This window comes from Neopsephotus bourkii, unplaced genomic scaffold (genome assembly GCF_033783945.1).
Source record: "Neopsephotus bourkii isolate Nb327-2 ecotype Australia unplaced genomic scaffold, CSIRO-AGI_Nbou_v1 NB_668, whole genome shotgun sequence".
Taxonomy (NCBI): Eukaryota; Metazoa; Chordata; class Aves; order Psittaciformes; family Psittacidae; genus Neopsephotus; species Neopsephotus bourkii.
The window spans coordinates 1,325,679-1,353,405 of NW_026901167.1; the positions used below are offsets into that span (position 1 = coordinate 1,325,679).

Below are 27,727 nucleotides of genomic sequence, written 5' to 3' on the forward strand. Positions count from 1 at the left end.
AAACAGTCAAGACGTAAGAGAGGAGCCTGCCATTTTTCTTCTTGTGTTGGCAAGGTTAATGCTGGGTTACGTTGGTGTTTGCTGATCAGCTTGTTTCTGTGAAGGGGAGAACTAATATCTAATTAGATGGAGGGAGTTACTAGTCAGATTAGCATTTAAGTCATAAAAAAGATTTTTGGGCTTTCTTCTCTTCATTGCAGAAATCTCTGCCCGTGGTTTGCACGATGTTCCTTCTGTGCCCAAGCTGATTTCTTGACAGGGAGACAGAAGCTGAGGATGCGCACTTAGAGTGTGCCAACAGCTAGAGTAAAGCAGATCTGTATTTATCACTTGATCTGTGCTGCTGACCAAGTGAAATGCTGTGCATTGCGTGGAGGAAGATATTGCTGTGAGTGTCTCACTGCTGGGTTCATCCTGCAGCCCCCCATCCCCAGGGCTGTGCTGGGTATTCCTTCTTCCCACATTCCCAACCTCATCCATGTCCCAGGAACCTTGATGTGCCAGCAAGGCCATCCACTGGCACCAGGGCATCCTATCCGGCACGGTTTGGGATGCAGGCTTGTGCTGGTGGGAAGCCTCATGGGGCAGGAGGGTGGGTGCTGCCTCTGTGCTGTAGACACACAGCCTCCTCTCTCCTCCTTCTCTCCTGATCTGGAAAGGGGCACTTGGGAATGGGTGTTTCCTGCTTATGGAAGTGGTGGCTGCTGCTCGAGCCAGAGGTGATGGCTTCTTACCTACCTGATGCCTCCTTCCGCAGTGTTGTGTTGGGGCTTTAAAGGTGGTTGGTTTTGGGGGGAAGGTTTCATTTCCTTTACCTTCCTTTTGGGGAAGGTAAATAAGGTGTTTGCTGCTAATTAGGTTGTATTTTATTTTCTGCATAATTAACGAACATACCTGATTCTAACCCATGTGAAAAACTGCTAAGAGCCCAAGTGCTCTAAAGCCCAGGTTCAGTTTATTCAACTTCCATTTTGGAGTATAACCAATAAATGAGTTTGGGCAAGAGACTAAATTGATTATGGTAATATGGGTATATTACTTGAGGTGATTTTCGTGGCTCAAAACAGTGCATTTAGGTTCCTTTAGACCAGTGGTTGGAGCTCTCTCATAGATTTCCCATCAATAGAGTTTCAAGATCTTAATTCTTTCTGAAGAGTTTGCTGATGCATCTGCCAGCTCTTGTGCCTGGCAAAAAGAAGTCTATTTAAATAAACAACTGATTTGGTGCTCCGAAAAGGTCTGAGCAAAGGAAGGAAGTGAGCCTTCAAGATGATGAAGTGAATTAGAAATTAATATACACCAAGCTAATCTCTATAGTATAAACTCCACCGAAAAAAAGCCTTCCTGCAGAGGAAATGCCAGTCATGGGAACGAAAGTGGAGGTTCCTGCTGATGTTGGACAGAGGACGGGTTGGGTGTTTGAAATCAATCTCTTCTTCCCTGGATCATTTCTCTTGTGCTCCTAAGAGGCTGCGTTATATACAGGCATGTCAGGCGCGGAGCCCCATGACTCTGCTGGTCAGGAACTCCAGGAATGTTTCAGTTTTTCCAGAAAATGTTTTCTGTGTTAGGCTTTGTTTGTACTGGAGCACTTTGAAGACGAAAAGCTGAGCTTCAGCATACTTTTAATACGTTTGAACAAGGTTTAAATTCACACTGGGCCAAAATAGCCCTCCCCCCCCCCCTCCTTCTAACAACTTCTGGCTCTAAACGTGGCTCCTTTGAGGATTAAAAAACCCCACAGAGGCATGTTTTAATAGACAATATTTATTGACAATGAGTCACTGAGAAGCAGAGGTCGCAATCCTCAATTGCTGGTGGCATGCATAAAGTAATACACTTCCTTGCTGGTGCCGTGCGTGGTGGTGGAGGCTGTGCCCGCGCCCCAGGGTGCCCCTGTCCCCATGGACCTGGAGCAAGCGGGTGGTAGCACCACTGGCATGTGAGGGTTTGTCCTGGTGGCACCCACCCGTAGCTCCTTCCCAAGGCCATGGAGCATGGAGTTTTGTTCCAAAATGGCCCAAATGTATTTGGCTTAATGGACTCTCCCCTGGTTTGGTTTTATTTTGTTCTGTTTTATTTTACTTTACTTTTTACTTTACTTTTTACTTTACTTTTTACTTTACTTTTTACTTTACTTTTTACTTTACTTTTTACTTCACTTTTTACTTCACTTTTTACTTTACTTTTTACTTCACTTTTTACTTCACTTTTTACTTCACTTTTTACTTCACTTTTTACTTCACTTTTTACTTCACTTTTTACTTCACTTTTTACTTCACTTTTTCTTCACTTTTTACTTCACTTTTTACTTCACTTTTTACTTCACTTTTTACTTCACTTTTTACTTCACTTTTTACTTCACTTTTTACTTCACTTTTTACTTCACTTTTTACTTCACTTTTTACTTCACTTTTTACTTCACTTTTTACTTCACTTTTTACTTCACTTTTTACTTCACTTTTTACTTCACTTTTTACTTCACTTTTTACTTCACTTTTTACTTCACTTTTTACTTCACTTTTTACTTCACTTTTTACTTCACTTTTTACTTCACTTTTTACTTCACTTTTTACTTCACTTTTTACTTCACTTTTTACTTCACTTTTTACTTCACTTTTTACTTCACTTTTTACTTCACTTTTTACTTCACTTTTTACTTCACTTTTTACTTCACTTTTTACTTCACTTTTTACTTCACTTTTTACTTCACTTTTTACTTCACTTTTTACTTCACTTTTTACTTCACTTTTTACTTCACTAACTCATCTACACCAGATCTCCATGCCAAAGAGTTTGTGGTAATCGCAGAATCAGGGAATGGTTTAGGTTGAAGGCACCTTAAAGCTCCTGGCTTCTGTGATGGGATTCATGCATCACAAGAGATTTCATTCTTTGGAGTCTTCCAGTCTGGAGAGAGGTTGGGGGGGTTGGTTTAGGAAGAGTAACCCAAAATATTGAGGTCTAGAAATGGTGTGAAGTTCTTTAGGGAGCCTTTTAACCTTCCATTTCATGCGGGTGATGGTGTTGTGGTGAGTTTCCAAGCTCAGCAGTGGGTGTAGCATGTGCCAACACTCCTGTTCACCAGATCTCCTCTTCTCCTTCTAGAGTTCTTCAAGGAGCTCCTGGAAAACGCGGAGAAGTCCCTGAACGACATGTTCGTGCGGACGTACGGCCGCTTGTACATGCAGAACTCGGAGCTGTTCAAGGACCTGTTTGTGGAGCTGAAGCGGTACTACGTCGGGGGCAACGTCAACCTGGAGGAGATGCTCAACGAGTTCTGGGCGCGCTTGCTGGAGCGCATGTTCCGGCTGGTGAACCCCCAGTACCACTTCACGGATGAGTACCTCGAGTGCGTCAGCAAGTACACGGAGCAGCTGAAGCCCTTCGGGGACGTGCCACGGAAGCTCAAGCTCCAAGTGACGCGAGCGTTCGTGGCTGCCCGCACCTTCGCGCAGGGCCTCGCCGTCGCGAGGGACGTTGTGAGCAAAGTGTCCGCGGTGAGCTCCGTGTTGTGGTTATTCCCATGGGATGGGTAGCATCTTTCCCTGTTGTCCTGATCGGGTACCTAAAGGTGTTGGTGGTAGTTGAGTGCAGGGAGGACCAAAGTCTGTTGATGTAGGCTGTGCATAGGATCGTAGAATGGGTTGGGTTGGAAAGGACCTTAAGATTGTCCAGTTCCAACCCCCTGGCATGGGCAGGGATGCCTCCCACTAGACCATGTTGCCCAAGCTCCATCCAACCTGGCAGTTCTTCCAGGTTCATCCAGCCTCCAATTCTTTCTTATATCTAAACTTCCCCTCTTTAAATTTAAACCCATTACCACTTGCCCTAACACTACAATCTCACATGGTAGGTTCACATTCTGGGGACAGCACCATCCAGTGCTGCAGCCTGGCAGCTGGGATGTTCCCCAGCTTGATGCTGTCCTCCTGTCTAGGGAACAGCAACAAGCAGGAAATTAAATGCCTGCTGCAATGGAAATAACCATGTTTACTTGTGTAGTGGCCCTATCTTCTTAATATTGCCTTCAAATTACAGTGAGTCATGGATGCTACGGGCATCTATTATGGAGCAGCTGGTTATTTGCTCCTTGCTCCCAGGCATGGGGAGAGCAAACAGTGCTTTTATGATAACAGTAAGCCAGAGTCACATGCAGAGGGCAGGAGCCAGTTGTACTTGGTTCCACACATGCAGCACAAGTTAGACCCCAGACTTTTATGGTCAAGTCATTTGGGGGGGATCAAACAGCTGTGGTGTGTTGCTCACTTGTATGTTTACCTCCCTGTTCTTAGAAACCACTTTGGAGTGGTTTAACTGGGGTGACGTTTTCTTTTGATATAAGATCTGTCTTTAATTTTAGTCTAAGGAGCAGGTGTAGCCAATAATCCCTTAAAGTGATTGTGCAAGATAACAAATATTTGTGATTTCCTTTGAACAAACCCAGCTAATTTCCTGTGGGCTCCGGAAGATTTGGTGCAATCATTGAATTGGGCAGAGGGAGGTTTACTTCCTCTCTACCTGCTTACGGAGTAATAAACAGAGGGCTGGAAGAGCAGGCAGTAGTTTGAATCACCCTCAGTGCCAAGAAAGGGGAAAAAGGAAAGGCAAACCAGAAAAGAAAGGAGTTCAGGTATTCTTAGAAGCAGAGTGCAGTTTTGGAGGCAGCAAAAGAAGCATCCCTGAGGGGTAACCACTGCAATTGCTTTGACTTGTAGGGATAATGTTAAAATACTGTCTTTCTGGAAAGGGGGAAAAGTCTGTTTCCATGTTAAGTCTTCTTGAAAAATGAGAAAGAGCAGCCTGTGATAAGCCTGCATGTGTGTGATAGGGCAGAGGATATTAGCAAGGACAGAACTGCCATATCCAGGCTCCAGGAACAAGTTGCACATTAGTGGTGGCAGATCCCTGGACACAATGACTCCCCATCTAATAGTGCTGGCTCTTAGGTTAGACATGTATATGTGCCACTGGTTGAGGATGGGTGTTGTGGTGACATAGGGGTGCCTCTGATGAGACCATAAAATCCTTCAGCCTCAGGGACACTGTCCTGTGGTGGGATGATGTGGGAGGGGGGGACGGTGCTGGGTGAGGCCAAGTGTGATGTCTCCATGCCAGCTCACTGGCCAAGACCTGTTGGTTGGGGTTTCAGCTTGGGTGGCTCCTGTTCCTGGCTCTGTGGCAGATGCTGTGGTCAGGGGTTGGGGTTTTCACTGCCGGATGTGGATGAGGTATTTGGGTGGGAAGTCTGTGTTAAGCCCCAGCGAGGTTTTAGGGAATGTGCAATCACTTGATAGGCAGTGAACGTGCATGGGTGGGGGATCGTGTTTATGCTCCATCTGCTCAGAATTCATCAAAACGGCTCCAGACTTGACACGGAACCACGAGGGCTTCGGTCCCCGGCATCTGTTACGAATCAGAGTCGCGGAGCTGAGGTGGCGTCGTGATTGCTCCTTCCCTTTGAAGATCCTTGAGTATAGAGTTGCTTTCAACCCTAAAATGAAGTGCTTGAGTGTGGAAAGCCACCCAGAGTCCCACTCAGCTGCAAAAATAGCTCGTGTGTTGTGGACAGTCGCAGTTCCTGCACTTCCCACTTCACTTTCACAAGTTGCACTGGAAATCCTGCAACGGATTGACTTTTCCAAGCAGTAACAAAAGGCCCTGCTGCTGAATAAGCTTCGGTTGCAGCAGGAGAAGGAATAATGATCTCTTCTGTAGGGTTTTAATCTCATTCACTGGAAATCTAACATCACGTTTCTGCAGGATACAATGGGAAACTATATGCGAGTTTAAAAGCTGCTGTTTTTATGCCTGCTGCTTTGCGGTTGTGTTTTGGGGCTTCCCACATTACATATAGATTAGCCCGGCTTTGCTGAGCTCTGTATAATGACTCTATTGACTTTGCTTCCTTATTATTTTTACTCAGGACTTGTAGTGGAATGGCTGCTTATACCAGGGCTTAACTTGAGGGATAAATCTTCTATTCTTCCTGATGGAAAAATGCCCAAAGTGATGCAAATGAGTTTTACTTTTAGTGCTTTTTGTAACAAGCAAGTTTAAACTGCTTAATTGAAAATCCTCAGGAGGAGGAACCCAAACTACTGCAAGGCCCAGCTGCTCCTTACTTTCCTGGGGTGCTCTGAGGAGAGCTAAGAGCGCTTCACAGTAGAACAGCCTTGATGGCTTCTTAATGATCCTGCGTGTTTTTACATCTTCGCTTGGGAAATGCATTTAGAAAGGTATTGTGAATTTGGGAGCGAAGGGGGAAAAGAAGTGAGAATATTGAAAAGCTGCAAGTGTGCTTGATTTCTGAGCCAGAATGACTGAATTCAGCCTTGGATGGCTCAGAAGCCGTGTGCTGCTGCCCAAGCACGCACCAGAGAGAGAGCTGTTGGGTTCTGAGAGAAAGCACAGATTTTTTTTCAGAATGTGCCTAAAAACCACACAGTTTTTGATGCTCCAGTGTCCACCTCTCAAATTCCCTCCTTTGGACCCAAAAGGTACAAAATCCTCCAGTTCCCTCCTGAGCAGGAGGTCCGAGAAGAAATCCCAGGATGCTGTTTGTGCCTGCTGGAGATGTGTCCTGCATCTGAGCTGGGCTGCAAGGGGCTGGGGGCCTCCAGCCCTTCCCTCTGTTGCCTGCTGATGCTTGGTGCTTTCTCTGACCTTGCTGCCCCTGCCTTGGGGACACGGAAATCTGCCCATCCCCTAATTACTCGCTTGCTACTTAGCCCTTGACAAGCACTAAAATCAGCCGGGTTAAATTGCTGCCAGCAGTGACATTTCCTGCCCCAGCCAGGGCAGGGAAAAAGGAGCAAATACAGGCCAGAGCCCAGAGTGCCCGAGAAGGGATGAGAACCAGCAACTGGGCAGTTCTCAAGCTGCAGGGATGTTCCCATAATTACTTACATGCAGTTAAATCCACAGCCTGGTCGAGGGTCATGACACCTTTGAGGGCAAGGTGCCCTCAACTATAGGCACAGGATGGAGATCCCTGTTATGGGGGGAGAAGAAGGTGGTGAAGTCAAGGACTGAGCTTGGGAGGACTCTGCTTGCCCTGCAGGATGAGGTCAACAACAGAGGCACGTGAAGGATGAAGGCACCAGATATCGAATGCCTGTGTTTGTGCTGCCATCTCTCCATAGTGTTGCAGATGGGACCTCCTGCAGCCGCAGTGGTGGTGAGAGTTTCCTGCAGCCCCCCAGGAGATTAATGCTCATGAACTGTTGTTTTGGGGTTCTTTCACCACTTTTTCCTCGTGCCCTTGTGTCTGATGGGTTGAGGAACTGCTGGGAGCACAGCTTCTATGAGGAATACACCTACCCCCATTTGGCATCCTCAAGAGACTGACAGCCTAGAGGAAGCTGCAGGGATGTTTGTTCACGGGGGCTGCAGCAGGCTCGGCTTCCTTCGTATCAGCATTTCTCCCCTAATGAAGTGTGATGATAGCAGCCAAGTAGGGAATTTTCTTCAAACCGTTTATGGAAGAGAATTGCAGAGGGGACACTGGTGATTGCCTTCCCACAGCATTCCCAGAGCTGGAGCGAGAAGCCTAGAGCCTTAACTCCTTTTGATCTGAGCTGCCTCATCTCTAGTGAAGCATCCATCCATGGAGAACAACTTGAAGCTCTGAGCCTGCATAAACCAACCTACCCCTGACCTGTGTGAGCTCCCTTACCTCCAGCTGCATCTCCTGAGTCCTTTTTTGCATGGATGCTGAATGTGGACCAGACATTAGCTGGGGAGGATCATAGAATGGTTTAGGTTGGAAGGGACCTTAAAGCTTCTCCAGTTCCAACCCCTGCCACAGGCAGGGACCCCTTCCACTGGAGCAGCTTGCTCCAAGCCCCTGTGTCCAACCTGGCCTTGAGCACTGCCAGGGATGGGGTGAAGTGATGCTAAAAGTAACAAACCAATGAAAGAATAAGAGTTAAGGCCTGTAGGATAAAAAATGTTAAGACACAGAGATCCCATTAGAGTAAAATTTATGCTCCTTGTCAGCACCATTTGAGTATCTAAAAGTTTAGTCAGAAAGCAAAGTTCCAATCTCCCCTTGTGTGGTTTTTGCCCTTGGTTTGACTTAAAGGGAATGTGACCGTAATCCTTTCTCCGGGAAGAAGTTCCTATTTCCATACCCAGTGACACTGGGCAGCCTCTGGGCAAGAGCAAACCCTCCTGGGGAAGTGAGACAAATGAAATGTGTTGCTTGAATGTGTAGAGAGGAGCCGGGGGGGGGCAGATGCTGCTGCTTCATTGGCAACCGAGAAACAGCCAGGAGGAGCCCTTTTAGTGTTGCAGAAGGACTTCTGGTGTTGTCCAGGCAGCAAGTTACTAGCCATGAGGCCAGACCGAGGGGCTGCTCTGCACAAGGACATTGCCTTCCTTATGCCAAGGGCAAACATCAATGCAGAAAACAATACCAAGCACTTCTCCACATCAAAGATGACCCTGAGAAGACCTGCCAAGAATGTGGCTGCATCTGCCTCAGCTCCAGCCATCTGAGGGTCTGCACTAGGCATAGCCTTCAAAGCATGCTTGAGCAGGGTTTAAGGGGCTGAGAGTGCGCCTGGATGCGGCTGTGGAGTTGGAGCTGATGGCATCATGCAGGAGTGTTTCAGTCCACTGTTTTTTGGGAAGGTTTTTTGTTGTTTGGATGGTTTTCCATTTCATTTTTCCCTTTTTTTTTGTTGTTGTTTGGATGGTTTTCCATTTGTTTTTTCCTTTTTTTGTTGTTGTTTGGGTGGTTTTTCCTTCCTTGCCTCTCCCCCACTCTGTGGTTCTGCTGCTAACTTTGAGAGCAACGTGAAGGGATAACTAAGGCAGTTTTTGGGTGTAGCTGCCAAGATAAATGTTCTCCTTGGTTTGCTCATTAAAGCAAACACTGCTCCTGGGTATTTGCAGGGTGTCTGGGTTAGGGAGAGTCAGGTGCTGGAGAACAGGCTTTGTGTGAAAGGCACGTTGATGCTGGGGACACAGAGCAGGAGATGCTGACTTGGCACCCCGAGGTCCCCTCTGTCCCACGTGGGCTGTGGGTGCTGATGGGGAAGACAAGCAAGACTTGCTCCCCTTTTGACACGTTAATACTACGACTGAGCAGGTTGAGCGACTGGTGGTGTGATTCTTAGGAGCTCTGCTATTCCTCTTGCAGTGTCGCTTCATGTAGGAAACAAGGTGTAAGGAGGAAACGAAGCGTAAATGTACTCTTGAGCTACTCCTTGCACAAGACAAAGCTGCAGCAGACATCACCATCAGCGAATACCGAGGCACAGAGCCGCACAGTTCCCAAAATCCCCTCCTAAATATGCTCCTTTGTGCAAGGCTTTGGAGGCCCAAACGTGTGGTTGAACCAGATGCTTTTGAAATTATTCATGTGTTAGCACCGGGCCAGAAAACTGGTTGAAGGCGTAGTTAATTCCAAAACACTTTCATTGGAATATTTGGGGTGGGGAAGCAAACCAAGAGCCTCCCAAGTGATGATCTGCTTCACAGCGAGCCGAGTGTCTGGACCAGAGTGTGCCAAGATGATGCTCTTGCACAACACCGAGGGAAGGAAGAAGTGATGCAAGGAAGGTTGTGTTGGTCCCACAAATGGATGACACTTGTCTAAATGGGCGGGTCACCTGGAGCACCCCACAGCCCCTTCAGTCAGCTTTGGAGTTGGCTTTGGAAGTCAGGAAATCCCTGTCACTGAGAAGTTATCCCTTTGGTCTTCCTTATCCAGTATCGCCCTGATTTTCATTTATGTATTTATTTTTGCAAAGGAAACAGTATAAATCAAAAGTGATTTCACCACAATTTGTTTTCAAATTGCTGGATTTTTATGGGGTTTGGTGGCTGTGCTGCTGGCATGGCAACGCTGCCGTTGTGCAAGCTGGGAAAATAAGCCAGCCTGGGCTATCAGTGGTGGTATAAATAGTTATTAAAGCTGACAGGTTTCTAAATGTTGTTATTAACATTCTTAATGTTAACTTGAGGGTAGAGTGAGGGAACAGAATGTGGCTCTGGCTGTCTGGCAGCTGGTGGGAGCTCCCTGCAGGACCATCCATGGTTGGAGCTCTGTCATCCTTCCTCAGCTATTCCTTGCCTTAGGAAGAAGTGGGGATAAAGAAACCGGTTGCTTCTCTGAACTTGCAAAGATAGGTTTACTTTGAGGTTTGGTGGCTTTGTGGTAGGCTGTTAACAAGGCATTTCACTTGATAGCTGTGTATGTTAATGGTGGAGTTTCTACTGGATGTATGAATACAGATGCAATTGCCAAGGAGCTGGAAAAGGCAAAGGATGTAAGGCAAAGCATTTCCCTTGTGTGAGACTGTGGCATGGGATGGATGTGAGAAGGTACCAACAAAACCAGATTCTACTGTACCAAGAGCATCTTCTTTTTAAAAGAACATGCTTGTACCTTCACGCGTCAGTGTGAGCTGCAGGGGTGTTGTGGTTTAAACGCAGTGGAATGTAAAACCAGCAGGTTGAGATAAGAACAGTTTAGCAACTAGAGTACAATATGATACTACTGCTACTAATAATGATAAGGGGAAATAACAAGGGGAGAGAATGTAAAGCTAAAAGGAGAAAGGGAAAAGAAACCCTGGCCAGCAGTGATGCCCAATCCGACTGCTCAGCCCCTGCTGACCGATACATAGCCTGACCCGAGCAGCAATCAGTCCCTTCCAGGTAACTCCTCCCACTTTATATCTGGGCATGATGTGCTGTGGTACAGAACATTCCTTTGGATAGTGTGGGTCAGGTGTCCTGTCTCTGCTCCCTGCCGGCTTCTTGTGCCCCCCTCACTGGCAGAGCATGAGAGACTGAACAGTCCTTGATCAGGGTAAGTGCTACCAAGCAAGACTTAAACCATCAGTGCGTTACCAGCATCATTCCCAGACTAGAACCAAAGCACAGCACTGCACCAGTTATTAGGAAGAGAATTACCTATCCCAGCTGAGACCAGGACAGGGAATATCTCAATAAATACGATGTGAAACGTTTGAATCAAGCCCAGAATTGTTTGCTCTTCACTTAATTCTTGTGGCTTGTGTGCAAATCTGTATTTTTAAGGAGCAGGTTTGATACGAATGTGAAGATTGGTGCCAGAACACGTCTGTTAGCAGCTTTTAATCTTCGTGTTTGACAAAGCATAGAGATCTGGACAAATTGTAATTTACATGATGAAACCACAGGGTGATGGATTGCTGCAGCAGTGTGGAACGCCAGGCAAAGCAGATAAATTTCTCAAGATAAAAGGAAGGGGTTGGAGTGCATTTGCTCCCATTAGAAGGTTTTACAGGGGCTGTGCACTGCAGTGTAGTACTACCTGGGTTCAGATCTACCAGGGTAAATCCTCTTCAGCAAATAAAGCTTTCTTTGGGACTCTGCTTTATTAGGAAGGAGATTATTTGGGTTTGAGGGTCATTCTAGAGTAGAGTTTGAATGAACTCGAGTTGCTTTCCAAGATAAACACAACCCCAGAACAAAGCGTATCTGGGTTTACTGTTACACACAATGGTGTGTTAAGAGCTTGCACCTGGTGTGGCAGAGGGAACATGAAAAGCTTGTGAAGAATTGCCAGTGCAACATATGGCACATCCCACTGACAGATCCAGAGCTGCTCCGGACTGGGTCCGGGCCCCTTGCCAGGGCTAGGGTTCTCATTGCAGGGATAGGCAGCAGTGAAGCATTTATCGCTATTGTAATGGGGTGTAATTGCTCTTAATCTTCCCCAAAACTCTCTCTTGGAGTTGGTCTTGCCTTGCACCTTGCTGTTGCTTCCTGACACCGTCAAATGCCAGAGCTGCACTGATGGATTTCCCTTTTGTCTTCCTCTTCACCTGCAACTATTGCAAACAGCTTCCCTGTGGGTTACATCCATCAGTAGTGAGCGTTCGGTTTGGTCACCGCGGGCTGGGGTTTGTCTTCTGCCATCACTCTCTACTGAGCTCTGTGCAGGGCAGCAGAGGCACGGACCTGTGTGGGGAAGGAAGCCAAAACCCATTTGCTTTTAAAATCATCCAGGGTCTTTGTTCAAAGGATCTAATGCAAGTGACCATCCCACGTCGTCCGCTGTGGAATGTGGGAAAGCGGCTTCAGTTTCCACTGCATCTGTTGGGATTCATAGAGATGAACCCCTATGAAATATCAAAGGGGGGGGATGATGCTGCAGGATAGCAGCCACTCGGCACTGATGGGGCGAGCTTGGAACCTAAGCTGGGAAGGGTCCTCCTGGGTCACTGCTGTGCAGCAATCCCTTTCATAGGGCTGCAGCTTTCCATGATAGGGTTGGGGAAGTCTCCTGTTTCTTGTCCCATTTCAAACTGCTCTGGCACCTGCTGGTGCTATCAGCATTTTCCAGGGGAAATCCCATCCAAAGGGAATGTGGAACAGCAGTGCTAGAATAGCTGGGATCTGCTCATAGCCATAAGGACTAGGTGTGGAGGTCCAGGCACCTTCCACTGAGTGACAGAGGAAGGGATTTTTATCATAGAAAAGACTAAGCTACTAAACTGGAGCATCCTTCAGAGCTCTGTCTCTGGGTGGAATACGTTATTTGGTTCCCTCTTCCCCCTGCAACTTTTTTGTTATGCAAGGGCTGCACCATCTGGATGGCAGATGATATCTTTACATTTGTCTGTTTTCAGTTTTCCAACTATAAATCATCTGATTTAGCTGATTTCTGTTGCTTGAGCTCTTCCCAGCGTTTGAACTAAGCTCAGCTTTAAAGCTACCCTGCCCCAATAGGGAGCTTTCTGCTGGGGCTCCTGCTGCGTCTTCCAAATATATTTATATACATATATATATATATATATATATACACACAGAGATACATACATACATACACACACACATATATATATATGCTCTGAAGCATCTGAGTGAGACTCCACCATCACCACAAACAGCTTTCTACCTTGAGTCTCCTTTTGCGCCATTCAGTCCTATTGTCCTCTGCCGTGAAGTTGATTTCCAGTCCTCCAGCAGATGAGGCGTGGAGACCATCCACATCTCCACCTGGTTGTATTGAATAACTTCTCTCTTCCTTAGGGCTGTGTGTGTGTCTCCTCCTTTAGCACAGTCTTGGATCATAACCTATTTACAGCGCTCTCCATAAGTGCCTTACCAGAAGTCTTGAGCACATTGCTTTAAACACCAGAGACCGCTTCTATTTTGTCAGTGTATCTCTGATTGCATCTTAATTTTCCATTTCATGTGTGACTAATTAACACTTAAACTTGCTCTTTGGGGAGCTTCTCTCTTCGGTGCTTTAGACGGACCCACCACGTGGCCGGCACTGGGACGTGATGCTGGAGCTAATGCTCCTCAGACCGGCTGGGTGGAAATGGTTTCAATGAATGTTTTGAAGCTGGGCCAGGGAGTGAATCAAACATGAATGACCATGAGTCACGTTGGAAAATAGCCCTGTGGAGGGCTCAGGGGGTGACGTGCCTGCTGCAGATAGCTCCACTTGCACGGCCAGTGATTGCACATGGGCTTCGATGGTCCTCCTGGCTTGTCCTCATCTGCTGGCTGTAGCTGCGGCCTCGGTTGGGTGTGGGGAATGGTGTTACTTAGCATGATGAGTGCTGAGTGTAAATGAACCCGGGTATGTGTCATGTAAATGCTGTGTTGGGGGAGCAGAGTGTAAGATAAAGGAGCTGGTCTCTCTGCCCTGCTGGGCAATTGTCCGGGCAGAGCCTAGCCACAGCGCCAAGGAGCAGGCAGGCACACTGGGTGGGTTTGGTGCAGGGATAGGGGTAAGCACCCCATGGCGGCTGCTTTGTCCCCAGGAAATCCCAGCATCATCGTGCTCAGTGTGTATTTGCAGCAGAACTTGGATCATGCAGCCTTGCATAGTGCCTTTGGGTTTTACTGCTTCCCTGAGCCGGAGCACTGTTTGCCTCCTTGGGATGCCTGTCCTTGTACAGGTCCCACAAGGCACAAGGTGCATTGCAGTGTGTTTGCAAACCCATCATCTGCCCCCCAGATCTCTGGACCACATAATGGGGAGCTCTGACTGGAGGGTGGTGGCTGACCCCATTGCATCTCCTCTGCACAGATCTTTTCCAACCCACCCTGGGGTAAATGCATGGGGTTTGTACTGTATTGACCAAGGACTAATTCCGTTCTCCTTTCCCCTTTCTGTCTCTTACAGGTGAACCCCACACCACAGGGGACACGAGCACTGTTGAAAATGATGTACTGCCCACACTGCCGAGGTCTGGTGTCGGTGAAACCCTGCTACAACTACTGCTTTAATGTCATGAGAGGCTGCTTGGCCAACCAAGGTGACTTGGACGCTGAGTGGAATATCTTTATAGGTAAGGCAATGTGGGTTAGATCTTCATGTGAGTGTGTGCTGATACCATGTCCCTCACCTGAATGGCTTTTGTGAGTGGCTGTGCTGTGCTATAGTGAGGTTTTTAGGTGTCTGTGATGGGTATCTTTTCCTTCCACACCTCTGTGTGTGTTTTGCTTCCACACCTTTTGCCGTTCATGTTCATTTTCTGCAATCATAGATTGGTTTGTGTTGGAAGGGACCTTAAAGCTCCTCCAGCTCCAACCCCTGCCACGGGCAGGGACCCCTTCCACTGGAGCAGCTTGCTGTGTCCAACCTGGCCTTGAGCACTGCCAGGGATGGGGCAGCCACAGCTTCTCTGGGCACCCTGTGCCAGCGCCTCAGCACCCTCACAGGGAAGAGCTTCTTTATTAGGATATATAGGATATAATATTAGGATATTATTTTCCTAATATCTAAAGGAAAAAGATAGAATCAAGTACATAGAATCATTCCTAAATAAATGAGCCTTCTCTTGGGCCAGTGATCTCTGTTGCAGCAAGCTTTAGAAGGATGGAGCTGCCACGTGCTTGTAGGCTTGGAGTATCTCTTCTTGCTTGGCCAAGCCTGTGTGCAAGCTGTTTTTTCCATACTGCTCCTTATACATTCCTGTCACCATCAGCTGTCCTTCCTGAAGCCAGTTTTCTTGCTCAGCAGCCTGGAGTCTCCCAGCCAGCCGGGGGGAGCTTTGGGAAAAGCTGTAGGCCTGTGTTTTACATTAAACCATTGAATGGGATGTGTGTCTGAATCTGTTTTTCAAGCAGCTCATCGGTGCTTGGCCACCATCCTTTTGAACGCTGGTTTACGTGATGCTGCGTGAGTGCTTTTGCCATCTTATTCCTCCTCCTTGTTAATTCTCTGCTTAGAAATTGGTATTATTTGATGCACGAAATCTAGACCGAAATGTTAAATTCTACATCACGTCTTGGGGGGCATGCAATAGGTAATGTTAAATGATTTCATTTGGGCTCCTTTTCCAGAGGCTTGGTTTATCTGTGAACAGGCATCCTTTGGGAGCACTCACTTCACTCCAGTTCATGCGTGATCAAGTGCACATGTGAAGTGTCTGCTGCTACTGACTGTGCTACTCTTCCCGTCCTGCACATGGCAAAAAGAGACTGATAGAAAGAAAGATTTCCCCTTCATTGAGCTGGGAGATGAAAAAGAAGGGAAATTGTTGACCATTGGCATTTCAGCTAGATTTAAATCTTAAAACTTGTTTTGCACACTGGCTTTTCACTTTGCCCGCACCAACTGGATGTGTGCAGGGTGTTATTTTCAGAAGACCTTTTTTTTGCCTGTGCATTCCACGTAGGGAGTTCAACGTGACGCTAAACTGGGTTTCCAAGTCATTCTCTGGGAGGCTGACACCCCCCTCCATTCCTCCCAGCCCTCTTTCTCATGAGAATATGAAGCATTTCAGCTACAATTGTTGCTGAAGTAGCTCAAAGCCAGGAGACTTGCAGACATCTAGTCCAAGTAGAAAAGAGGGATCCCATGAAAGGGAAGGGCATAATGCCAGCAACCAGACAAAAGCACAAGCAGCTAATTGCTGTAGGTGGTATGCGGCTAAAAATGAACCTCAGGGGAAGCCAGCGAGCCCTGTCACACGAGACTGATCAGCGACTGCATGCAATAATTAAGATTATTAAGCAAGCCAATATAAATAGCTGCGATTCCAGGTTGGAAGCAAAGCTTTCTTCTAGCAGGGCTGTCTCCCCAAGGGAGGAATTCCCCATGGGAATTCTTGTCCATTCATTGCTTGAGTATGGTATTAAGCTTTATTACATTTATTGGGAGTTATCTGCTTGGTTCTTGCACTCTGGGTTGGTTCTTGCAATGCACCAAAATTAAGCTGTGTTATCTTTAGTTGAATAACTGACCAGGTCCTGGCTGTGGTCCAGATTTTGGGTTCTATCTCCATGTGCCATTTGAGCAAGTAAAATGAAACAGATCAGGTGTTTGGGGCAGGGCATGTGTCGCACATCTCCTGTGTGTAGGGCTGGAGGGTTTAAATGAATCAATAAATAAAACCCCAAATCGCCCTTCCGAACCCACCCCACAACAAAGAAAACCCCGTTCCACCTGCATGGGCGCAGTGGGTTGAAGTGCTGAAGGATGGCAATGATTTATTGTGTGTCAGAACCAGCTTTTGGATGTAGCAACATAATTTAAAGATAGTTAAATGGGAGAGCTTGGAACACATGCTGCAAGTACATGTGAATGGGTGCACGTGTGTATGAAATGCTCACGTGTGTGTTAGTGGGTCTGTACGTGAGTCATTTATGTGGAGCTTTTCCAAACTCGGATGTAAAGTTTGTGGGGTTTTTTTGGGACAAGAAGGCTTTTAATTCCTTACCTCTGGAAAGTGCCATTTAAGGTTATGGTGTAGGAAATAATGAGGGAATTGTACTCTTTTCTCCCATTTAGCTATTTGAATTATTTCGCCCTCTATTCCTGACACAATTACCCCAATTAGACAGGGGTATACTTTGTTTCAAACAAGCTGTTGCAGGGGTTGGAGCTCTCCTGAATGAGCAGTGTTAATCTCCAGTGCCTTTTCATCATTTTGATTCTTAAATGTATTTCCCCCCCTCCCCTCCAAGGTTTATTCTGCTCGGAGATGTCAAATTCAGGCTCTCTATATACATATCTGCAGCGCGACTCTGTGTGCAAAGCATTTTTTCTCCCCTTTAAGAAAAGATTGTTGTTAATGAATGGTCAAGGTCTTCCCCCTCCTTCCCACCCCTTTAAAATCAGATCTTGGGGTTAAGACTGAAAACTGCCTTTTGTTCTTCAAGTCAGACAGTGAGGCTGAAGATGTGGGTTTCTGATTATTGGGGCCACAATGCAAAAGAATTGCTCGCTTTCATGAGAGCGAGGTGCTTTGTTGCCAAGGATTGTCTTAATGCCAGTAGCAAGGACAAATGTATGCAGGAGGAAAAGGGTCTTTAAGGGATAGTGCTATGTGGTGTGGGTTGGAGGCGGGGGGCTTCCCTCCCTAAATCCACTTCCATCTCCCCATCCCAGGGAGGAAACACTCTTTATCATGCTGTGTGTTTGTAATAAATGGCCTGGGTACGTTTTTCACTCTGCCAGGCTTTCCTTTTTGTGAAGCATCTCACTATGGCGTATAAATAGCAGTTATTTTGCACCAGAGCTCAGGCAGAAATCATTGATATTTATAATCAACTCCTCTCTCCCAGTAATGGGAAAATCATTCTGGGAGGCGAGTTGCACGGAAGCTTCATTTCTGGTGTTGGTGCAGCGTGCCTCCCCTCTTGTGTGCTGCGATGGCAACGTTATCCTGAGCCCCAGCCAACCTTATGGATGTCAGACGTGGCTGCTGGGGGGGAATCGCAATTGCTGCTTACCACGACTGTGGTGGGGACACCAGCCAGCTCCTGGTGGGAGGTAGGAGTTTGCAGGATGCCTTCAGAATCAAAGCTGTGGATGAGGTTGAGCCCCCCCCCCCCCTTTCCCTTTTCTTCTTTCCCCTCCTTTCTTTCTAATGGAAGTTTATTTCCTTTAGCCCTCCTTGCCAGTATCAATCCCCACTCCAATTATTACTCTCCTTATCTTTCCTCGGCAGCTTTGGCAGCTCTGCTGGAGGCCGAATGCATTTTCTCTATGGGCAGTCAAAGCGGAGGCTGCATTCCTGGGCTGTGATACACGGAACGCCATGGCACCCCTGCTAACAAAGGGCCCAATTCGCTCTACATTCCCATGGTCTTGTGGATGGCCTGCCCGGCTCAAAGTTTACAAAGATGCCAAACAGCCAGAAGAATTGGGGTTTATGTTTCCTTTCAGGCTTTCACAAACACTTTATTGATCTGCGGCCTTTCCTGGCCGCTCGGAGAATGAAGTAGTGACAAAATGGAATGATTTTTGGGTCGGGTTTTCCTGTTTCGGTTGAAACTCTGCGTTTTGTGTGTTTTATTCTCTGGCCCCTCATAATATTTTTATCTGAAATGAGCAGCTTCCCCCAAGGCGGGCCGGGACGTTCTTTATCCGCGTGAAAACCCCCAAAAGCATTGACAATGATGAACACATTTAAGTTGTGCTCCACTTGTTTACAAAAAGTCTCCATTTGGTAGCACATCAAAAGCATTTTTCTCCCCTCCGGCACAATGGTATATTCATGCTAGCAGTCATTACTCAGAGATTTGAAGCATCACTTTATTGGAGCCCACCACAATACAGTCTAAGACTCTTTGTTTCATTTGTTATTACCTTCTTTCCCTCCTCCCCCCCCTTCTTCTTTTTAATGCATTTAGTTCAGACCTGTTTGTAGTCCCTGATGGCTAAATTCTAGCCATGCCTTGCAGCAGCTCTGTCATTGATGCTGGTGGTGTGTGCCTGTGGGATGAGGAGGCTTCCTGGGGGCTCCAGCTCCTCCTAAGCACCTTGGGGTTTAGGATGGGGTTCATCAACTGATAGACCTTTAACCAACAGCCAACAAATCTTCACAATATTGAGTTGGGTTGTCTTTAAAAAGTAAATTTACAGGCTGGGAAGGAATCTACAGTTTATGGGGTTTTGAATAATATTAATAATTATTATTATTATCATTATTATTATCATTACCATTATTACCATTACTATTTTAAATGCAAAAGTAGCTTAATGGTTTATGGCTTTTTTTAGTGTAGTTTAACAGGACTTGGGCACTAAGGCAGAGCTATTACTAAATTGTTCACTATATGGAATGTCTTTATAGGGCTTTAAGAGGTAGCCAGAGCCCCCATCAGTTTTCTGCTTGTTGAAAGTACCTTCTGCACTTGGAGGATAAACATCACGAGAAAAACTTGGCAAGAGAAATTAATAGAAATGGGAAATGCCCATTTCTCCTTAATGGAAGGGAGCAGGAGCGGGGAGGAGCTCCTCAGGAAAGGGTTTCTTCAGGGCCAGAGTGAAGAAACAGGCTGTGCCCTGGCCTCCTACATCACACAGACTAGGAAAAAATGAAGAATTAAATGCAACTGGGAAATGATGAGTTTGTGCGGAGCATCGTGAAGCGATGCAGGAGAGGAGACGAGCAAACGGGGTGCTTTGGGATGGAGGGACCGTGGTGAAAACTGATGTGAAATAAAGGTTGTGATGGGCAAGAAGAGGGGAGTGCTTAGCAGGAGGTGTGTACCTGGAGGCTCCTTCTAGAAGAGAACCAGAGAGGGCTTAAATGCAATGCAGAGCAAAAGCCTTAATGCCAATAATAATTTCCCAGAGGAAGTAGTGGATGTTCAGTAGCTGCTGTGTTTAATGATGTATTTGATGAGGACGTGCATGTCGGCACGGGAGGAATGACCTAGTGTTGGCTGGGGGACTTTTCCATCTCCCCTTGCCTAGGGGTGTGCCAAAGACATCATTAGTGCACAACGAGGTGTGTATATATACAGATATATATGTGTGTGTATGTATATATATGTATAAAAAACAGCATTTACCTTGGTCTCATACAGTCTCCCTTGTGCAAATTGTCCGTGCAGTCCTTGGCTTCCTCAGGCATGGTAAAGCCTGTAGCTTTCCATTAGGGCGAGCTGGTAATGATGATCATCTTGAGCCCTTTCCCATTGGTGTCCTGCGTTCAGGAGCACCATGAGGAAGCCGGTGCCTTTGAAAGCAGTCTTGAAAAACAGATGACACAAGACATCCTTTAATAACCGAGGATGGAGAGGAGGGTGTTAGTAATGCTTGTTCTAATGGGAGGAGCTGATTACAGCCTGCCTGTTGGCAGGCTGCGATGGTTCTCTCTCCTTTAACATGGCTTTTGATGTATATGAGCCTGTAGCTCGGGGCTGGCAGCCTGGAAGTGCCTGGTGATGGCTCTGGGAATGGAGCAAACTGTTTCCTGGAGATGTGTGCCGGTCAGAAGCAACATTGTGGTGGTGAACATCTGTGTTCTTCATCTGTTGTCCTTGTTACCTGTTAGTCTTGAAGCGTCTCCGTTAAAATCCCTCATTTCTCTCTTTGTGTTAGATTCGATGCTGCTGGTAGCAGAGAGGCTGGAGGGTCCCTTCAATATCGAGGCAGTCATGGACCCCATTGATGTGAAGATTTCAGATGCAATCATGAACATGCAGGAGAACAGCATGCAGGTGTCTCAGAAGGTAAATGGGCCAAGGGAACACTTTGGTTTATTCATCCAGTGTGTTCTGTTTCCCTGTTCTCATCAATGGCTTATTTCTTTAATGCCCTTTCAAGTGTATATACAGCTGATGCATTATTTGAGGCAGGGGCCGGGTGGGAGGCTCTTGTGACCTCATCTCATAAAACCCTTTCCTTCTCTCGTGTAGGTTTTCCAGGGATGCGGCCAGCCAAAACCTCTTGCCCAGGGCCGGGCCGCGCGCTCCCTCTCCGAAAGCGGTTTAGCTGCTCGCTTCAGGCCCTACCACCCGGAGGAGAGGCCAACGACAGCCGCCGGCACGAGCTTGGACCGGCTGGTGAGTGCCTGGTCCTGCTTCGCACCCCTGTGCCGCAGCGTGTAATTTTCCACTTGTGATTTATAGGGTTTCTTAATATTCCTTGGCTGTCTCAGGCTCTCGGAGGGTGTAATCTGCCCATGGCTCTAGACGTGAATTACCTCAACGCTTCTATGTCAGAAAAGTGCCTGTTTTAAAGGCTTGGCGTATGAGTAATGTGTGAGGAGCGGTGTTTAATTTTGTATTAAAGAAGTAAATCAACCATCAAAACACGCAGCCTGAAGATCTGGCCTCTACACGTCTGTTGTGATAAAAAATACCTTTCCAGCTTCACTTTTAATGAGCGTTTGCTATTCTGGATTATGTCCTGTTTTCTTTTTTTTTTTATTTAATAGGTTACTGATGTGAAAGAGAAGCTGAAGCAAGCCAAAAAGTTTTGGTCATCTCTCCCTGGCAACATTTGCAACGATGAAAAGATGTCTGTAGGCACTGTCAATGAGAACGAGTGCTGGAACGGGAGCGCCAAGAGCAGGTTTGGCGATGTTGCTGCCCCTGCTTAACTCTCTCCCTCTCACCCCAGCCTTTCCCCAAGTGCTCTTCTCCTACAGGAGCAATCCCAGGTCCCCTGAGACAGGCTGCTGCCATTATCCCTTCTTGTTCTTGTGGATGGGAGAGCTTGAGCACCAAGCTAAAGGGTTGTCCAAGCTCTGCGTGGTGGTTTATTTGAAAGGAGGGAGCTGAGTATAGATAAGCAGACCTAGCATCTCCTCTTGGACTTAAACCTCCTTGTTAGTGGTTGCTCGTGGGTTTGGGAAGGTGATCTGTACAAAGTCCTGTATCACAGCTGCAGAGTGGGGATGCTCGTGTTGTTGCCCAGTTGAGCAAGGGGAGATGGAGGCTGATCAGATGTCCTCTCCTCCGCTGCAGAGGTCAGTGGCATGAGGGGGGGCAGTGGTTTCCATGCACACTTTTTATGGAAAAATAGTTACAAACCTTATTTTTTTTTCTTGTAAGGAAGAAATTGCCAACACATGAATGAGCCAAAGGTTTTCTGTCATATGGTTTATGTAACTGTTGTTTGAGTTTGGAAATAGAAGTGGGTTTTTTTCTGTTTGCTTACTGAGGAAATAAGCAATATCCAAGATGTTCCATTAAAACAAAAAAGCCCAACAAATCAGTCATCCAGGCTGTTCCAGCAGTTTCTCTTAAGTAATAGCAGGTTTCACCCCTGGTAGTTTTGGGGCATAGGACTGAGCCATCCCATGTCCACTTTGCACTGTTTTGTGGGTGCCTGAAGCTGCCTTGCTTGGCCAGGGTGATGGTTTGGGTGTCTGCAACAAGAGATGAGGTGCTTTGCCCCCCTGAGGACTTGTTCAGCAGCTTATACAGGGCTTTTCACAGCAGATCTCCCCAGTGTGCATGCAAAGCTGGCCCCAGTAGGAAGGGGAGATGGAGACTTGGCAGCACAGGGCAAGGACACAGAGGACGCTGGACATCCTATGTGGGTTGTGCAAGATGTTTTGCTTTGCTGTTACCATTTTCTCTGTGGCTCCAGTAAGCTCGAAGTTCAGTTGTCTTCCATGCTCTGGTTTCTCTTTTGGCTCTCTGACTTCTTTGAGACATAATATTGATCACAAATAACAACAAAACCACCACCATCACTAATAATAATAATAAACAACTTTTCCATACACAGGACAACGTTTGAGCCCTGGGGGTGGATGCTTGTATCTCATTGCCTGGTCTCCAGGATCCGTAGATAGTTCTAAAGGCTTTGCTGTCCCATGGTACTGCCATTGGTATCATAACTAAGAAAAGAAATGTTTTCTTCCCTTAAATGATGATTTTTCTTGTAAGTCAGGTAATTGAAGGAGGAGAAAAAGTGTCATATCCCTGCTCAATAAGATGAAATACCCATTTCAGGAGACTTATTCTGGTGGGTTTTGTTGCTCAGTCTCGCTCTTAAGCCAAGAAGCCATATGTGGGACCAGACCCAAGCACACACTCCTCAGACCAGCAGCTCAGCTCTTCTCTGCCATAGTTATGTTACCTTCAGCATCACCGATGTTTCTCCTGCTGGGGTTATTAGGGAAACCACATCTCATGTCTGCGTGGTGAGAAGTACACGTTTAGCTTGGTGGTTAAGGTCCATTATGCAAAGCCAGAATGATATTCTTGCCCCCAGTAGTTACTATAGGTTTCTCTGGGATAACTATAGCCCCAAAGGTTGTTTTCCCAAAAGTGTCACCTGTGTGGGCACCTCAGCAGCTTGTTTTGCTCTGTGGCCTGCAGCAAGCTCATTTATGCTCTTGTAAGCCATTATTATTACAAACCCCAGATCTCCTTCTCTTTTCAAGTTGGGGAGAAAATTGTCTTTCCCCCCTGCCTTTGTGGCGCAGGCTATATGAAACCAGTGTTTAATTCCACAGGTTGTTCAGGCTGCGGGGAGGGAAGGTGGGGTAAGGAACCAGAGAAGGGCTCTGGGAGGATTCTTAGCGCTGGTACCAGCAGGAATGGTTTCTTTGCAGGTATGACTTTGCGGTGACTGGGAATGGCTTAGCAAGTCAAGTGAATAACCCCGAGGTGGAAGTGGATATTACCAAGCCAGACATGGTGATTCGCCGGCAAATCATGGCTCTGCGGGTGATGACCAACAAGCTGAAGAATGCCTATAGTGGGAATGATGTCGACTTCATTGACATAAGTACGTTTGCTGTTGTTTGCCTTTTGCTTTTCCTTGTTTTCCCTTATTATCTGGATTTCAGGCTGACATGGGGTAGCTGGATAAGCTTCAGCTGTGAGGAAGTGTGGTTAGTAAAGAGGGTGGGAACAAGCATGTCAGACAGGGTGTATGAGGAGGGTTGTTTCCATAGCACGGTTTGGATTGGAAGGGACCTTTAAAGGTCAGCTAGTCCACCCCCCCTGCAGTAAACAGGGACATAGAATCATAGAATAGGGTTGGAAAGGGCCTTAAGATCATCCAGTTCCAACCCCCTGCCATGGGCAGGGACACCCCACACTAAACCATGGCACCCAAGGCTTTGTCCAACCTGGCCTTGAGCACTGCCAGGGATGGAGCATTCACAACTTCCCTGGGCAGCCCATTCCAGAGCCTCATGACCCTTACAGTAAAGAACTTCTTCCTTATATTCAGTCTAAACTTTGCCTGTTTAAGTTTGAACCCATTACCCCTTGTTCTATCTTCAACTAGATCAGGTTGCTCTAAGCTCCATCCAGCCTGGCCTTGAGTGTTACTAGCGATGGGATGGGGCCTCTGTCATCTCTCTGGGCACCCTGTGCCAGCGCCTCAGCACCCTCACAGGGAAGAGCTTCTGCCTAAGAGCTCAGCTCAGTCTCCCCTCGGGCAGGTTCAAGCCATTCCCCTTGCCCTGTCCCTACATCCCTTGTCCCAAGCCCCTCTCCAGGTTTCCTGCAGCCCCTTTAGGCACTGGAGCTGCTCTAAGGTCTCCCCTTAGGGCTCCTCCTCTTCTCCAGGTCATCCAGCCCAACCTGCAGGAGGGTAATGGATGCCTTTGTGCCCGCAGGTGAGGAGAGCAGCGGGGAGGAGAGCGGCAGCGGCTGCGAGCCCCAGCAGTGCTCCTCGGAGTTCGAGTTCAACGCCACCGAAGTCACCGGGAGCTCCAACAAGAGCGATAAGAACGCGAACACTTCTGCCGCCGCCCGGGGCAGTCTGTCACAAGCGGCCTTGCTCCTTAGCGTTTTCCTCTTGGCTGTGCAGAGACAATGGAGATAATTGTGCAGCGTAGGGGTGGGGGGGAAAGACTTTTATTATCAAAGTTAGAAGGCACCTGCTTTCACTTTTATACCATCTAGGGACTTTGCTTTTTAAGTTAATGGACAACAGTGTACAGTTTTTACTATGTTGCCACTGGTTTTAAGATACTGGTTATTTTTTTTGCCCCTTGGTATCCTGGGAATAGCAGGACCGGGGGGTACCAGTCTGTCCCGTTCACCAAGAATCCATGTGAGAGGTGGATAACAGAAATGTATATACAAGCCTGTAGTTAGCTCTGCATTTGTGTCTTTATCACTTTTCTTTTTTTTTAATTTTATTTTATTTTACCATATTTCCTACAAAAACGAAAGAGCCCTGGGGTCTCCTTGGCCTGTAACAAGTCTGTGTTCCCGAAATGAGAAATATCTGTACAGAAGCAGGTTTTATTTATCATGTTCTCTAATGGGGGGAAAGAAAAAAGCAATTGCCCAACAAGCAGAAAACGTGTTTCACGTAGTTAACTTCCCATTTATCCACATTATGTTAGTTGCCTTATCTGGAAAGAGGTGGAAGTAATTTGTCTTTATTCTGCGGTAAAACAAGAGGCGAAGGCAGAGCTGGTCAGTGTGCCAAGAGCCCCGCTTGCACAGGGTGTTAATGCCAGGAGCAGGTTGTACTTGTAAAGAAACAAGAGGTTTGGTGAAATTGGAAGAGACTACGGAGAGCTCCAGTTCTTCAGACACTGAGAAGAGTTGTCGTTTGTCCCCCGGGATCCTTGCCATTAGCTGTAACTCCTGTAGGTCAGTTCCCGACGTGCATCCCCCTTGGGAATAAGGCATTAAACTTGTTCAGTTGGAAGCATCTTGTCGTCTCGCAGATCCAAATGCCAACACGTATCTCGCCTGCCAATGTGTTAGGTGAATGCTGGATTCAGTTCTTAGTGTTGGTTTGGTTTGAAGGGATGCGAAGTGGGAGGGAAGGTGGGGGGTGTTGGATTGGTTTGTGCAAGGGTTGTGTTTTCCTCTCCCATGGGGTGCAAGAGGGAAGGAGCAGGTGAGCAGTGCTCTGTGGCACTGGTGCAGGCAAATCCGAGTTGGAGCTGGTAGGGCTGAAATTCCTCCTTTTCCATGTATTTGATTTCCTGGGAGCCAGTTCCCAGTGACTGCAGCTTTTCAGCATCACCCAAGACACCCTCCCCTCCTTACCTGCGCTTCTGCAGCTGGAACAGTGTTGTGGTGGGTGGCAGCAACTCATTGATAAAAGAAATACGTATTTTTAAGGCAAGAGATGAAATAGCTTTTGAAAGAGTTTAGGGAAAACAAGAAAAGGCTTTGGAAAGACTCAGAATCATTCTGCACATCTCCTCTTGCTTTAGGTAGCCTTTGGGTCTGGCTGGATGCCGGGAGAGCAGTGCAGAGAGGGAGGCTTTGCTCTGTTCCACCCTCGTGTTGTAAGGATGATTTTCTATTTTTATATTGAAGCATTATTTAGCTCAGGGCCAGCGTTACATTCAACTTTATATTTTCACACCAAATTGCTGCAAAGCTATAAAGGAGGAGTATTCTTGGCTGGTATAAGCAATGCTGGAGGCTTAATTTTACTAGAAGTAGCCAGTTATTTATTAAAACATGCTGTTAGTAGAGGTAGGGAGATTCTGGAATGATTATTTTTCCTTAGAAAATAAATCATGGAACCATAAAATTGGGAAAATTCTCAATTTATGTGTGGGAAAAAATGGATTGTAAATAGCAAAGTTGCCTTGCGAGGCATTGGGAAATGTGCTGATGCTTAGAAACTACCTCAGTCCTGAGGAATTTCCTTTCTAGCTTTGAGTGCTGTTACACTGACTTGGTAGAAGTGAATCTGGTTTCCAATATGTAGCTGAAAGAGTTATCCCTATAGACCTTGTTAGATTGTTTTTAATTTAGAGGGTTGAACTCCATCCAGCTGTTTTCTTTCAGCTCAGTTCCCTAACAAAGCGAATTTCTGCATTAAATATTGCTGATGGTTTCCATGACTTTTCCTGATTTGTTTGGTTTCATGGCATTTTCTGATTGCCCTTTAATTAGTTAAATGGGTCGAGCCGTTTGAATTTGGATCCTGAGATAAACAAACCTTAGATGCACTCCCCTTGTAAATACATGGCAGGGAGGGCTGCCTGGATAACCCCGCTGGCTTCCACCCAGCTGGCGGGCCAGCAAAGTTAAATGAAGAAAAAGAAAGAAAAGCGACTTAAACTTCTTCAGCGCTCAGAGAATGGGGGAACAAAAGCCCTTGTGTTCGGAGGGGCTGAATCTCCAACATCTCCCTTCTTGGCCGAAGTGTTCGTATGTAAGAAAGTGCCTTGTAAATGCTGCTTTGGAGCGGGTTTGCTCAGGAAAAAGAACCGTTTCTGCATTTATACCTATCATTTTACAACTGATGGCTTACTGATTGTCATTCCTTAGTTTGGTACAAGCCACCAATGTGAAGAGCTGTGGTCAGTTTTGAGTGTGTCCGGTTGACTTTGTTAATAGCACCAACCATCCTCTGCTACATAAAGGGCAGATTTGTCACCTGGGGCTACAGGAAACGAGAGTAAACATCACTGTAGGACGATCAAAAGTCGTGTTCCTGCTTTGATTCTGTGTTTGTGTGTGAAATCAGCTTGTAAACTGAACCATACGGGTAGGGATGAGGCGTGCTGCTGGCTTCGAGGAAGGCATGTGCTCCCTTCCTTCAAGTATTTCTTGTTTCCACATAATCATTGGTATTATGAGGATGATTTAACAAAAAATTCCTGGGCATAGAATTAATAATTAAAATTAATGGAACTGGGAATGAGCTTAAGGGCTGGAATGGAAAACGCAGCCCTTGGAAGGAGCTGCTTTGCCACTGTGCTGGATCCCTCCTGCTGACCTGCCTCCAGCGCAGCGCTGCAGGTAGCAGTGAGGGGGTAAACAGAGCACATCGTGGGTCTCCTGTAATCTCATGTTGTGCTGTCTGGGTGGTTGGAACAAATAACCAGGACAGCAAGAAGTATCCTCCTGCACCTCCCTGCCCAGCCAACCCAGCTTTTGTCCTCCTGGGCAAGTTGGTGCATTCATTCTGAAGGTGCAACCTCTTGGTATCATGGAATGGTTTGGGTTGAAGGGACCTTAAAGCTCCTCCAGTTCCAACCCCTGCCACAGGCAGGGACCCCTTCCACTGGAGCAGCTTGCTCCAAGCCCCTGTGTCCAACCTGGCCTTGAACACTGCCAGGGATGG

General features: G+C 46.8%; 1 protein-coding gene across 2 annotated transcripts in view; it reads left to right on the plus strand.

Moving 5' to 3' along the window:
- The window catches only part of GPC4 (glypican 4), a 65,631-nt gene extending 39,133 nt beyond the window's left edge, over positions 1 to 26,498 (plus strand). For both annotated transcript variants that reach the window (XM_061353230.1, XM_061353231.1), the window contains exons 3-9: positions 3,109 to 3,500; positions 14,144 to 14,309; positions 20,303 to 20,433; positions 20,620 to 20,766; positions 21,141 to 21,277; positions 23,274 to 23,449; positions 24,291 to 26,498. In XM_061353230.1, the coding sequence (XP_061209214.1) occupies positions 3,109 to 3,500; positions 14,144 to 14,309; positions 20,303 to 20,433; positions 20,620 to 20,766; positions 21,141 to 21,277; positions 23,274 to 23,449; positions 24,291 to 24,499 (1,358 nt within the window). In that variant the 3' untranslated portion in view covers positions 24,500 to 26,498. The remainder of the gene's footprint in view (positions 1 to 3,108; positions 3,501 to 14,143; positions 14,310 to 20,302; positions 20,434 to 20,619; positions 20,767 to 21,140; positions 21,278 to 23,273; positions 23,450 to 24,290) is intronic.
- The last annotated feature ends 1,229 nt before the right edge of the window (positions 26,499 to 27,727 follow it).